Source organism: Photinus pyralis, unplaced genomic scaffold (genome assembly GCF_008802855.1).
Source record: "Photinus pyralis isolate 1611_PpyrPB1 unplaced genomic scaffold, Ppyr1.3 Ppyr1.4_LG7, whole genome shotgun sequence".
Taxonomy (NCBI): Eukaryota; Metazoa; Arthropoda; class Insecta; order Coleoptera; family Lampyridae; genus Photinus; species Photinus pyralis.
Genome location: NW_022170738.1, coordinates 1,011,659 through 1,026,974, shown reverse-complemented (window position 1 = coordinate 1,026,974; position 15,316 = coordinate 1,011,659). Strand labels below are relative to the sequence as shown.

Sequence of the window (15,316 nt, the reverse complement as noted above, 5' to 3'; positions counted from 1 at the left end):
TGATATACTGTCCCAAGGTTCTAAAGACGCGTTTGAAGAGCATATAGTGTCCGAAATTGAGTGGGGTTGCTTGGGTAACTAGGTGATCATTGGAGATGGATTAGATTAATTGAACAAAAAAGCATTCTTGTATACTGGGTAATTATTTTAATCAAGTAGGTATAATTTAGGTCATTACATTAGGCACGATAACATCAAGATCATAAATATCTTGATACTTTACATATTTTTCTAATGTTCACAACCTATACTAAATACACTATTATTCATCTTCCCTCATAAGTCAATAGTTTAGCCGTTGTGATTGTTTTATAGTTCTGCCTGAAAAAGTAGTTAATTTTGAATTTGTATCTGATGGTACAACTGAAGGCTTCTCTCGTGACGGAATACGTATCAACTTATCACTATGTTCACCAATTCCATCAGGCTTAAGTGCAACACGGACATTACTATCAGAAGACCCAGAACAAGATTCGGGTTCAAATCCTTTTAAATGAATTTTATGAGGGTAACGAGATTTCTTCGTATATAGTGTTAGCCTGATAATCCTGTAACACATATAACGACTGTGTCTTCTTCAAGAATTACAGTTTCATATTCCATAAGTAAAAATATCTGAACCCACACTTTCCCATGGCCTTTGAGGTATTGTAGACAAGATATTTTGTTTAAAGTTTTTTCCGGAAAATTCTCACAAATATTACAACTTTTCAATATCTGTTGTAATTCCCGCACAATAATAGTACATTGTGTATCTAGTAGTAAAAGCAATACATTCCCGGACGACAGTATAAATTGTTGGCCGAGGCGTTAAGCCGAGGTCAACAAGCATTTGAGTCCGGGAATGTGCTTTTACTACGAGGTACACATACTATTTTTTATGAAATCACAAACAACATTATTATAAATCAAGGAATTTTTATAAATGCATAAGAATTTTTTGTTACCATCTTATGGCCTATGAAATTGTTTTCTTGACAATACTGTTAGATATATTTTGATGGCGTAGGCCGGCAAACATTATCCCGGACCACTTTCGGTCCAGGAAAGCTCGCTGCTTAGTAATGGGCTAAAGTATTGGATTGATGTATTTTGAGATCTTATATAAGAATAACAAATTTTCAGACACAATAGTTATTTGCATATAAATCAGGAAAATAACGCATAACTCGCAAGGATGTATTGAAGTACGAGGCCCCTTTGGGACCGAGTGCTTTATTTCCCGAGTCAAGTAGTGTCATTTTACTGACGAGTACCCGAAATTGTATTTTAATATAAAATTTCTATTTTCATATAGAATTTTTGATTAATGTCAATCTGTCAGTGATAACAGGGGTCATTATTGACAGGGTTTCAAAACGATTTTGGGTTAGAATTTTTCCTTGAGATAATAATATAAATAATAGACTCTAACATTATCTGGAATTTTATATTTTTGATCAGGCCAACTATCTATGTCATTCTCTGTCCTTGGGCTGAGACAGCGCGTTAAAGATCCATCCATTTTGTATTTCCTGGCTTAGGTATACAGCGTGTCCCAGATCGCGTGGGATTGCATGGGTAACTTTGTTATTATTAAAGATAGAGAATTGGTTAAATGGGAAATGTTTTGCATTATTTAAGATTTCCTTATGGAAATTCAAAATGTCGCATAGGTTCGTCGTAAATTCAAAAAAAAACTAAAATTGGTCATTTCCTTGAATGTCTTATATCATCGAAAATATAAGAGATATAAAAAAAAGTTTTATATAAAAGTTACTGTCTTTGATACGTTAAATTTAGAAACGATGTCAAAAAAAATTCAAGATTTCTACTTTTGAGGAACATTTACCAACTTTCTAAAGTTAAATAGGCGCCATATGGGATTTTTAAATTACTTGATAGATTTTTTAATTCTCTTTTCAACGAGCCATCATAACATAAGATTGAAAATAAGATACCAGTTATATCAATGGTTTTTATAATGTACTCAAGGAGTCTGTGATGAATTAAAAAAAACAAAACAAAATCTATTCGAGGCAACAAAACAATGACAATAATTACATCAGATGTTAAAAAAATCAGGGGCGCACTCATGAGAGGGGGGGTTTGGGCATTAAGTTCCCTCCAAAATTTTATATAAGTAGGCCTAAAAAATTTTTGATTTTTATAACATCACTTATTGACTATCTTATTATCCATACTTACATACCTACAAATGGTGGTATATAACTACAAACTATCCCCTCGAAAAAATGTCATGCCATTATCCAGTTAAACACATTTCAAGACACTTCTCTTTATTTTACACAATGTATTATCATTGATGCATTGTCCCAGGTCACATTTTGTAGGTGGTTTATCCGCAAAAATATCGAAACTAACATATTTAACGTATTTTTCTAACTGCGGAGTGTTCAAGTCGACATAGGTATAATGAACACTACTCGTCATAGGAAAACCTACATGTTGTAGCTTCACGCCGAAATCAACTGATATTTTTTTAAATTAATGTATTTTATGGCATAATGAGAACTCATGTAATTGCACCGATAATCTTTGATGGATCTTTAACTGCTCACCATTATTTACAAATTCTCCAATAAACTTCCTTAAAGGATTTTTCTCGACAACGTATGTTTCGAAGAAAGGGTTGGTTTATGCTACCTATCAACAAGCTGTCTGCTCAGGTCACAATTCACGAATTATGTACAGTACATTAAATTATAAAAGTAAGTACTTAATTAAAAAATAAAAGTAAAGTGGAAGTAGCTACCACTACAATAATAATAATAATAATCAATGGCAACACGTTGCCTAAACTAAACTGTCTTGAAGTATGTTTCACTAATAATGGCCAGTATTTGAAACATTTGCTGTAATTATTTTCATTGTTTTGTTGCCTCGAATAGATTTTGTTTTGTTTTTTTTAATTCATCACAGACTACTTGATTAAAATAAAAAACCGATAATATAACTGGTATCTTATTTTCAATCTTATGTTATAATAGCTCGTTGAAAAGAGAATTAAAAAATCTATCAAGTAATCTAAAAATCCAACATGGCGCCCATTTAACTTTAGGAAGTTGGTAAATGTTCCTCTAAAGTGGCCATCTTGAATTTTTTTTTGACATCAATTCTAAATTAAGCGTATCAAAGACAGTCAATTTTATATAAAACTTTTTTTTATATCTCTCATACTTTTGGTCATATAAGACATTCAAGGAAATGACCAATTTTAGTTTTTTTGAATTTACGACAAACCTATGCGACATTTTGAATTTCCATAAGGAAATTTTAAATAAGCATCCAAAACTGCAAAACATTGCCCATTTAACCAATTCTCTATCTTTAATAATAACAAAGTTACCCATGCAATCCCACGCGATCTGGGACACACTGTATACTGTATGTTAAGATCATACTTCCGTCGTTCCAATCGCATTCTTAAAAGTTTCGCTGATGCTGACTGAAGGTCTTTTTTAAATATTACCTCTAACGGTTTACGCTCACTATGTATTTTTGTGGTCATGCCATAAACGAAATAATGAAACTGTTTACAGCAAAAAGGATGGCCAGGGTCTCTTTTTCATTTGAGCGTAAGCTTGCTCAGTTTTTGTCAAGCAAGAGACGCAAACGCCTTTGGTTTAACTTACTGCAATAGACAAGCTCCCACCCCATCTGTACATGCATTAATTTCAATTTCGATTGGATATTGGGAATTAAAGTAGGACAACACAGGAGCGCTAATTAGCAAATATAATAAATCTCATCTCTTTCCACTCCAAAGTCAAATTTCGCAAAGGTTCAGTCAATTTGGAAAGATTAGGTATATATTTTACCACCCCTAAAAATCTTAAGACATCAACTTTGCAACAGGCATTTTTAAAATTGCATTAATATATTTTTTGTTTACTTCTATCCCTTTCTTTGAAAAAATATGTGTCATAAATATAACAGCCTCTTTTTTGAACTGTATTTTGGTTTTGTTGAATTTTATATTATAGAGCTGCTCTTTCTAGAACACCCTTTAAATTCCGGGTAGGTCACCAAAAAACTCAATTTTTTTAATACCTCAGGGACTGAGCACGGAGTACCAAAGGTCATTAAGGCAGAGCTATCGTTATCTGCATAATACTTCTGAATACGTCCCAATTTGAGTTCTCTACATTGGGATCTCGGAAATTGTAGGAGATAGCAAGTCGGTTAAATAGGAAAAGTTTTATAAAATTTAGTTCTCAAATAAATGCCGCTTTGAAATGATTCTCTTTTCGTTTTGGAGAAGAAAAAAGCTGAAATTATGCATTTCCGAAAATATCTTGTAATTACTTTATTTATGATTTTTTTTTAATCTGTAAAAACTTTCTTTCGGCAACTTTTTACGTAGAAGACACCTGTGATGTCAGATTTTAATTTTCCCGTTTCAGGTTTTTGGGGCCCTCTTCAATTTCCCTCTAACAATTTTTGGTACAATCTTTCGCGAGTGAATTAATATTGTTCTTCCAATTTAAAGAAAAGTCAAGCTCAATTCCTAATAACTTAATATTTGTTGGAGTGATTTGCAATTTTGTCTTTAGTAGGCTTTCAGTGTAAAGATGCTGACGAGAATAGAATTGCATAGAGTTTGTTTTGTCTAAATTTCAAGATTGAGTAGATCGATTTTGAATGTCTTTGCTAAGGAACTTGTAAATTTATTAGAAAACAATAAAGTTATATCATCAGCAAAAGCTGTGTAATGAGTAGACATATGTTGACCCAAGTCATTACAATACAAAATAAATAGTAAGGGTCCCAGAACACTGCCCTGGGGAACCCCGACATCTATTTCCTTGCATTGGCACGTTATGTTTAAATATTCCAGCTATTTTGCCTTCTAACGGTTAAGTAGCTTTTAGCAAGCTATTCATTCACACTACCTCTCAATCTCAATCCATATTTTTCAATTTTTTCTAGTAGGATTTGATGATCAACGCAATAAAATGCCTTACGAAGATCGAAAAATAATGCACAAACTTTATTTCCTTTGTCAAGTTCTCGGGAAATTTTGTTTAAAATGTCGCAAAGAGCAAGCGTTAGAGATTTCGATTGTCTAAAACCAAATTGCCGCAAAGAGAGAACTGTGTTTGTTTCTAAAAATGTAGTTAGCTGTTTGGCTAAAATTTTTTCAAACATTTTTTAAAAAATAGACAACGGTGCTGTATAGGCACTATAGCCCTTGAAAAGACAAACTACCTTAGAGATTTTCAGTTCGTTTGGAAAGTAACTATTTGAGAAGCATTCATTAATTAAATAAGTAAGTGGGTCTATTATGTAGTTCGCACAGTAAATATACGAACCTGGATTTTTTATTTCGGATTTTAAGAGCTTGCGGCGCCCCAAAACCAATAACGTAACACATTTATTAAAAAAAATTGTATGAATGGCACTTTGCATATTAGTTCAATGTGTTAGAAAGAGAAAAAACATAGGTACGAAGGCATCTCTCTCTTTCTAACACATTGACTTCTTATGGAAAATGCCATTAATAATTTTTTTACGCCTACAAATAAGGCGCAAAACAAATTTCTAAATATTTATTACAGTAAAGATTGTTATTAGTACTACCATTGTTTAAATACTTTTAAACAATGGTACTACCTAATTTACAGTTTAAATAGTTTCGTATCCTGGCCTTCGCAGAGCTTTGTAAGAGTCACCTGAAACATAACAAAAATTATGAGCAAAATGAGACCTCGAAAGGGTAATGGTATAATAATCCACAGGGGGATGATAGAGCGACCCGCGACCCCTCGACTCGGGGATCTCGGATGCGAAAAACCCCGGGTCGCGCAGTTTTCAAATTCGAATTAACCCCCGAATCCCATCGCCGCACGAATACGGCCCTCCGCGTCTCCCACGATCTCCAGAAAATCGGAATGCTACGTCCCTTTTTCGAACTACAAATTTTATTTCCAAAAATTTCGATTTTTCGCTTCTTCCGGCAGCTACCCCGACGGATGTTGCAGGAATTTTTTCGAACTTGCCGAAAGTTGTGGTAATTATCGGAAACCCCCTCTCCCCTTCGAGCCGGAACGGCGACCCCCTACCGCGAACCGTATAGATCCGACGAATTTTTAACCGCGCTCGTACACCTCGACGGCGATGGTCTCCAGCCGCCCAACGAAATCTTCCCGGTTCCATTTCCTCAGAATCGATGCGTATCCAGTTTGAAAACAACAGGTTCTTCATTAACTAGTAAGTAGTCCACATTGTTTCGAAGTCCTAATAATAGCATTCTGGTTTCCTTGCGAACACTGAGCTTACGTTCTTACTTGTAGGAGCATCAGGAATCCAAGAAGGAAACCAAGAATGCTAGTAAAATTAATTATTTTCACATTTTAATGAAGCAAATGCAATTTCTAGTTCATTTTAATTAACTATACTTTAGTCGATCATATACAACTGGCCCATACACTATCTTTTTTTGAGACCCGGAAAAAAAATTTCTTATAGAATGTGGCCTGTAGAATCCATAATTTCAAACAGTTCCAAGATTGGGCTACTAGTTCAAAAGTTACAGCCCTTTGAATTTTTTTTCGAAATTGGTTTCTAGTCTATAACTTTTGATTGAGAAGTCTGATCGAAAAAATACAAATTGATTTGGATTCTACGCACCCAAATTAATAAGAAAAAGTGTTTTCCCGAGAAATATTGGTGTAGTCGAATTTTGGTAAGAATGGAAGGTTATACCTATCCCTCATATACTTTTAAAGTAATCCCCTTCCCGATCCCGCTCTATTCGAATTTTCCATTGTTGGCGCCAGTGTTGCAGATCATTATCTACCAAACTGAAGAGTGTTCCTCCGATATTTGTTTATCGGCTTCCATCAGGGTTTCAAATCGTGATCCCTTTAGCACCAACTATTTCTTTGAGTATAGGAAAAATCTTTTTTTGCCTCTTCTTTCGAATTCTTTCGTAAAGGGAATCTCCCCGTAATTTTAGGATACCTCTACGACATCATGTGATAGCAAGCATATGCAAGACCTGCACCAACCATGTATTCCAATACGAAACATCACAGACACACATTGTTCGTGGGAGAAATAAAAAAAAATATAAGGGAAAGATGCGAAATGTCAAATGTAAGAGAGAATCGAGTGACTATGTGAACCAATGATCGAGTGGTAAAGATCGCAAAAGATGTCCCGGATGACCGTCCATAAGATGGAAAAAGAGCTGAATTAATCGAAAAAACAGGGCGAGGTGCATTTGCAGCAAATACAGGACAGACTAAAGGAAACCAGCATATTCCTTTCATAGACGTTTATTTTTTTATAGTGTTTCATAAGCACAAAATTGGTTTCTTATTTCCTAAAATGTCATTTTTGTTTTAAAGATTTTTGAGTTTTGAAATGTGAGTTGCAATCTCATCTTCTGTGCGTTTTCCAACTAAAGAACTCTATAAGTCTATAGGTACAATATATCATATCAGTCATAAATTGTCTTCAATATTTTCATCAAACTCTCATACCTCCCGAACATTTATTAATGGTCTTAGGTCATATCTGTCTGCTTGGGAAAAAACTCATACTTAGGTAAAGTAACTTTCACTTCACGTGATTCACTTCCCTGTAACGGTTTTAACAAGGTTAATTTTCCTTCAATTACAGCCATCCCTCAACAGCACCTTACCAGTAGCCCAATTTACAGTTCAGTAACATCTATTGTTATAATTGTAATTCTTCACGCAACTCTGCTGCATGATAATGTGTTAAATTATCATTATTAATGTTTTATATTTCTGACATATCTACTATTTATTCAAATTTTAATTGTGAAATACTTCACCCTATAGGTATTGCTCTGTACTGAAACCATCATCTACACCATTTTACCAAAACCCATAAATGTAGATGTTTTAACAATGAGAGAATCATCAAGAACGGTATGGCAAATAAAACCTTGGTACAGTCTCTACATCAAATTAATGTTTTACAAGCTGACAGATGTGCGGACAGAATCGCAGGTACTGTATGCATCGGTTTGAGCCGTTGGATTTAATAACAATAAAACTGCATTTTACCATAATACAGGATGCTTACCGTGCAATTACCCGGCTTTGGCTTAATGACGAACTTGCCTATAATTAAATAAATTATATTTTTAAATTGCAACCGTGTCACGTAAATGCTATTTTAAATTACAGCTTTGCACGTTAGATTGGATTTTCTCACAAAACGCTCCTCCGTGTTATACCTAGATGTTTATGCAATATCTTCCTTGAAACTATCCGTTTCGAATAATAACGAAACGAGCGAAGATGGGTGACTATAAAAAAGCTAGAACGCGTACGAATCTTTATACCGCTACGCCGAATTTGTATTATGTAAATACTCATTGTTTTACAGTTAGCAACTTGACAGTGAGCAATGAAACTTGAATTAGCCAACAGGCTTTTCATTTAAATTCATTGCAGTTTGTAACTTATTAATCTCGATTATACTTATTTATAATTTTTTATGGATTTGTGGAGCTACTTCATTATTAATTCAAGCCATGGTCAATCGTTTCGTGCAGAAGCTCCATTGTCTGTTACAACTTCCTCCGTATAAAGCTGAAGATGATTTACTATTCGTTTTTAGTATACTAAAATATTTTGTTTTTTTCTTGTACGTGTTTTCTTTTTTCATTGTCAGTAGGTCCTCCATTAAAAGAATCTGTTTTTTCATTATGCTCGCACTGCCTTGTTTTCTTGGACAGGCCAAAATTTGCACACTCTTTGGTTCTTTGCACTAGAAAATAGAGCTTCAGTAGTGTAATAAGACATACACGCAAAATAGGTAAAGGTAGGAGTTCTTTTCTGGTTGTCCATTCGTGGGTGAAATTGATATGTAAAACAAACGTTAAACCAAATTATTCATATTTATTTATACAAGTCGACAATAAGACTAACAAAAGTCATCATTTATTTATGTATTCGCGGTGTAACTTAAATAATCTCTACTGACGCTCTGGCATTCTTTTGTTTTTTATTATCACACCTACTCTGGGGTATAAATATGCAATTAATTAATGGGCAGGTACCTACTTTTGTGAAAAATGATGGATAATCTAATCTAAGTCTCTTTAAGCACAGGACACCTCTTATCAAAATTGAAGAGAACACAAAAGACAATCGAGTAGTGAAATAAATAGTGGTAGTTCAATTTGTAAAAGAATAGTTATGGCACTTTGAAGTTTGTACATTTTACCACCCTGATTCACTAAATCCCTTTCTCATTATGACAGTGTTGGCCTTTACTCGGATTAACATTATTGATCAATTGTAGTTCTTAACTTCAAAATCAAGGTCACTACGATTTATTATAGGCTTGCTTATAGGGATCTATTCGGAAAACGTTGGCAACATTGACAAAAACCCAAAAAGTGAATAGGTTTCCATGTAGACGTTAACAAATGGTATTGATACAAGTAAAAAGATGCAGGATGTTCTATTGAAATATATCAGTTATTTATTGACACCGTAAAACTGGAACCCCCTGTACATTCAAAAATAATTTCTGTAGATGCACAACCATCTATAGTTGACATTTTTACAATAGGTTTTATATTCTATGATGATGTTATATTTTTTACCAGGTTGCAGGATCTATAATATTGAATCGACAATTTTTAGTGGTTTTTTAAAAACCGGGAAATTTTGTAAATTGTAACATTTGACTCTTCCGTTTCAATAGGTTGCCGACTCCTGTCCTATGTCTACCTGTTACACTTTCCGTTTTATTTTAGATTTTCTAAAATTGTGACCGTTAGGAATTTATTTTTAGCAATTATGAGAATTCTCATTGGTTTCAACTTGATGGCGCGCCGACTCATTCTACCCACGATTCTTATATGCCTTTGAACGTTTTTGAATTGGTCCTACAGGTGCGCGGCGTCGACCTATATATCTCCAGATATAAAGCCACGGGACTTTTATGCGTGGGGCCATAATAAAAATTTATTTCACACCAGTTGCTTTTAGTGAAAAACTGGAAGTTAGGGTGAGAAGAGCTTTTGATGAAATGATTGTAATAGAAATTCGAGAGATGACTACTCGCGGAGTTCATCGGATGATCCTATTATGTATGGAAAAAAAACGGTGGCTTAGGTAGGCCACGTGTCCTGGACGCCTTTCTAAAGGGGGCGCTAAAATCGCCAACTATTAAATTTAAAAATCAAAATAAATTACAATAAACGACATCATATCAAACAATCCCTGGAATGAGTGATGGTTAGCGCAAGAGATGCCGATGAAGAACGCACTTGTTCATTCGAACACGACACTTCTCGTGTAGTTTATTAAGCGGCAGAGCAAAGCGATGCAAGCTTTATAGGGGAGTCGATGGTGTTCGTCTGTCTGTCTGTCCGTGAACACGATAACTCTCAAACGCTTGGACCGATTTGGTTCAAACTTTGCACAGTTGGCCTATATACCACAAGTAATAAGCCTATTGAAAATGGGTCAAATCCATAATGACCCCTTAGGATCACGCCTCTCTGTCTCTGCCAAACGTTTGAACCTATTCGGTTCAAACTTTACACAGTTAACATAAATACCACATGTAACAATCCAATTGAAAGTGGGTCAAATCCAATGACTCCGTGGGATCACACCGAGGTGCTCTGCCGCTTTTTCTGGGTTTTTTGTCTACTTTAATTAATCCCGATCGACGGATTGCTATTTAATCAGCAGCCCCCCCTCCAACGTCTCTGTAGTCACGATGAAATAGAAATTCAGTCGAGTTCTGTTCCTCATAGCGAAGAAGACTCCCCTTGGTCCTAATGTTCAGTGTTCACCCATAGCGTAGGATTACTCTCATTCGTGTTACGGCTGCGTTTGACATCTGGGTCACCTCGGAGTTCATACAACCTCCAAAAGTGTATCTGTTTTTTAGGGGAATTTTTCGAAAGGAAACCAATCTTGCTATTAAAAAAACAGAAATAATCTTTTGAACTCGGAAACATTTTACGTAATATTTCTGGAATGAGTCTTAGAAAACTTTGTAGAACTTTTTCTCCTGAAAACCTTCTTAAAAAACACCTCCCCCGCCCTCCCTCTCCTACAAGCATGTTTCGACATTACAACTCCTTCATATTTTCCTATACATTTTATACATCTTATAGTTTTCTTAAGAATAATCTCAGGTATCTACTCGAAGTATAGGAAACTTCACTATAAATCTTCACAAAAAGCTTGAAAGCTTATTTGAGAAAACTACACGGAAATCTTTTTAGAAGTCTTAAAAACATCTCGGGAAACTTGGAAATGTACATACTTTCTTGGAAAAATTCTTACTAATTTTCGTAGAAATATAGACAGTAGAAGACTGTTCAGAAACTTTTTTCTAAATGCCCATTAAAAATTTTCCGAGGAACCTTTTTCGAAAAATCGTTTGGAAATGTGTTTAGGGAACATTTAGCGTTTTAGAAGGGTTGTCTTCCTAGCCACTATGGAAAACTTTGTAGGAATTTTCTTAGAAATTTTATACTTATTTCCCCGAAAATAGTTTTAAGTTGTAGCAATGGAATATTGCATTTTATCCCAAAAATTGACCTGTACACGATGAAGGAAAGAGGGTTGTAAGTCAATTGATATCTATTCAAAGGCACGCTGGCAGGCTTCTACCGAATTATTTGTTTTTGGGAGGTTCTGCTGGACTCTTTTGTCACAGTTCCACATATCGAGTTCATAATGAAGAGTTCTTCGTCTGTTATTCCTGGTAAGTCATCCTATCAATGTATTCAAAGTAATCAACGATATTTTGCGCTTCTTCAGAAAAGATGGAATCAGTCAGTTGATTAAATGCTTCGCTGTAACATGGTAAAACTATGGTGCAATGCTCGGGATATTGTTCCATGGGGTCTTATTAGATAATTACATCGATACTCTAAGCGCCACCGATATCACTTGGCTTTGCAACCCATGCGTGATTTTATCCCAATAGAAGAAGAAACAATGCCTCACAATCCCAGAACTTGTCGGAACCATCTACTACACGAATACGCTTGCAACTCCCCAAATTTTTAAATGGGACAAGGTGCCAAATCAGCTATAATTTGAACGGGGTTTTCATTAGTTACCCACCCGTTTTTATTTTTTAAATTTAATTACGCGAAATCGATATGATTCGACTTTGCAAACCATGCGTGATGTGATCCAAAAGAAGAAGAAACGGCCCTATGGATCACCCGTCTCCCTTGTCCGTTCCTCCTGTCTTGTAAAGGGAAATGTTGCGGTCTTGTTTGTTCTTTAAACATTTGTAAGGAGGGAGATTCCAACAATTGATCATCAGGTCTAGGTCCAAAATATTCCTCTATTAATCCCATAAAGCACATAGGTCTACATGGCTTCGAAATTATCTATCAGAAGCATACCAAGAGTTGTTTTTATTTTCTTAGGGTAAAGGAAATAAAAAAAGAAGCGAAAATCTTACCAAATGTTTTATTTTTTAAATAAATTTACTTTTACCACAAGCACTATAAGGTAAAATCATACTTTTGAGTTTTATAAAAACATTTCTTTAGATTCACAATATTAGACACCAACAGGTGTACCTACACATTGTATCAGTATTTGTTAATTTTTAAAGGTTTCAAAAGGGAAATATAGTCTCAGGCTTAAGAGACAGATCATCTATCCCCAAAGCTACCTTCTGAAAATGTCATTTCATGTCTTTTAAAACGAATTTGATTTTTCAATTTGGCCAAACATAATTAAGTTACATTTCAGGTATTATTCATTTACGAAACTACCTCAATGAAACTAGGGGATGAATGCAGCAATGACTGGGAATGCAAAGAGACAATATCCGGATCACAGTGCTCGCACAAACACTGCATCTGCCAGCCTTACTATGCAAAAGTTAACGAAACTATGTGTCTGCCATGTGAGTATTTCCATTTTTGGTAATTAATTAAAATTAGTAAGCCGCTTAATTTAATTTCAGCGATTTTACTGGGATACGATTGCATAATACCAGATCAGTGTGCAATGAGAGTCGCGAATAGTAGCTGCTTGGAAGGAGTATGCCGATGTGTAGACGGCTTTTTACAATTCCGAAAGCATACATGTCTTGGTCGTAAGTTTTTGCACTTTACTTTCATTTAAAAATTTGGTCACGTAACGAAATAAATTCTTACGGATTCCTTATTAGTATGTCGCCTGTGCTCGCTTCAGGACATCAACCTTACATCATACTTTTTTTTCCCTTTGATTCACTTCCTTTTATTAATGATCGGATTGTTCGTACAACTGTTTACTTACGAGGGTTCTTTTTTCAGCTGCACGACCAGGAAATGTGTGTTACAGTAACGCGCACTGCCGCTTATGGACTGCCGACAGTCACTGCGATTTTTTAATACCGAACCTTTTCGGACGTTGTCAATGTAATTCGCCGTTACGTCAAGTTGGAGATTCGTGCGTACGGTCGGCATTTCAATTTACATACTCTACTAATCTTCCACAGGATACGTCTCCAACTACCCCACCCCCAACTAAAGACATAACGTCCAATGAAATTACACATACATACGACTTGAACAGTTCACCCGAAGAAGATAACAGTATACCTCTAACAACCCTTCCTTTAAAAACGCCAATAACCCTACGAACATCCACCGTCCCACCTTCCGGTAACTACGTCAACTGTAGGTGCATATTCGCTTATTAGACTCTTTTAGAATCTCCAACAACTCAGCAGTCGCGTAGTCGAATTAACGACGGATACGGTGCGGTTAGCTTGGGACTGCCATGTGTGACTGATATGCAATGCAGATCTGCGGACCCGGCCTCAAAATGCATTTCGGGCGTGTGCGACTGCATAAGTAAGACAAATGAAACTTTCGGCTGTTCTGCGCGCAGACGAGGATGCATCAGGGGTACCTTCCAGGTGAGCAGCACTTCCTTCAATGCGCACGCACTGATTATCAGTTTTAGTGCCGGAGCACCGGTGTGTGCATCAGCTGGTTCTTCGTGTGCGACGGCAGGAGTGATTGCTCCGATGGTTCCGACGAAGAATGTACACGTGACAGTTGTCCAACGGAGGCTTTCAAGTGTAGCTCCTCAGGTCACTGCATATCGAGAGCTAGCCGCTGCGATGGTATCAGAGATTGTCCGTCCGGAGAAGACGAGGTTGACTGCCAGGCGCTGGGGAAGAAAGGTTGTCCAGCCAATACCTTCCGATGCAAGGATGGAAAATGTATACCGGAGTACGAGTTTTGCAATGCCATAATATCGTGCAGTGATGCTAGCGATGAACCGGCTCACATATGCAAGGGGAGAGCCAGAAGGAGACTGATTGACTATTGCCCACTTCGATGCGGAAATGGAAGATGTCGATCTAGTGCTATTGCATGTTCTGGTAGAGATGGCTGTGGTGATGGAACTGATGAGAAGCAGTGCTCAGTGTGTAGTAAGTTACGCTATAGCGAAGCTGGATGGCGGTGTCATTTTCTATTTGTAGGATGCCCGGTTGTGAATGGAAGAAGTGTATAATATGCCGACACTTGCTGGTTAGACAGTTTTACAATACCAAATATGTAAATCGCAATAGACGCCTTTTTATTTCTTGGGTAATTTTTTGTAATGTGCCCATTATGTGACTTTAAGGAGGATTCCAAGGTAGCAAGACAAAATCTCTTAATATTCGAAAATAAATTAAGTATAGGGCTCTTAATTTTATTTTCACCTATTCATCAAATTGCATTTGTTACCACCAAATCTGCACGACAGCCACACGATTATTTGCCCATCAAAGCAAGGTGTTTTCATACATTTGGTTCAGTGACCAATGTGAAGACGGCGATGTGGCTACGCTGTACCAGACACCCATTTGCATCTACTAATTTTTCATGAAATTCCTGCTCATTTTTCTGTTGTGCCACGATATTCATTTCCCTTAACTTCATTAAAAACGCAAAATATCACCGCACGCCGCTTGGATGTTCTTTGCTGGAGCCTGGATGGGTGTATGGTAATCATAGATTAAACGCCGTTTTGGTGGAACAAGGCCCTAAACGTATAAAACGTGAAGGTATACCACACAAATCAACAAAGTCTAATTACAACCTGAAGATGTCGATAAACAAATGGAGCTCTGGAGTGTAAATACCTATAAGATAGACATCTGCGATTGCAGCACTCCACAGCATCATTGAATAAAAAATTAATTTATTCATTGACAGCAGGAAGTTTCTCTCTAATTAGAAGGGTCCAAAGATGAATATTAGATATTTAGTTAGTGTACTTAAAATATTGAGGTGTATCATACTTTCCATCGTGGTGTCATCGTATGATGATGTTGACTCGTGTGCGCA

General features: G+C 36.1%; 1 protein-coding gene across 3 annotated transcripts in view; it reads left to right on the top strand.

Moving 5' to 3' along the window:
* Positions 1 to 14,567, top strand: part of LOC116176281 (sortilin-related receptor-like) — an 81,560-nt gene extending 66,993 nt beyond the window's left edge. For all 3 annotated transcript variants that reach the window (XM_031494773.1, XM_031494774.1, XM_031494772.1), the window contains exons 2-7: positions 12,732 to 12,888; positions 12,949 to 13,080; positions 13,283 to 13,633; positions 13,682 to 13,890; positions 13,938 to 14,412; positions 14,464 to 14,567. In XM_031494773.1, the coding sequence (XP_031350633.1) occupies positions 12,759 to 12,888; positions 12,949 to 13,080; positions 13,283 to 13,633; positions 13,682 to 13,890; positions 13,938 to 14,412; positions 14,464 to 14,495 (1,329 nt within the window). In that variant the 5' untranslated portion in view covers positions 12,732 to 12,758 and the 3' untranslated portion in view covers positions 14,496 to 14,567. The remainder of the gene's footprint in view (positions 1 to 12,731; positions 12,889 to 12,948; positions 13,081 to 13,282; positions 13,634 to 13,681; positions 13,891 to 13,937; positions 14,413 to 14,463) is intronic.
* Positions 14,568 to 15,316: the final 749 nt, after the last annotated feature.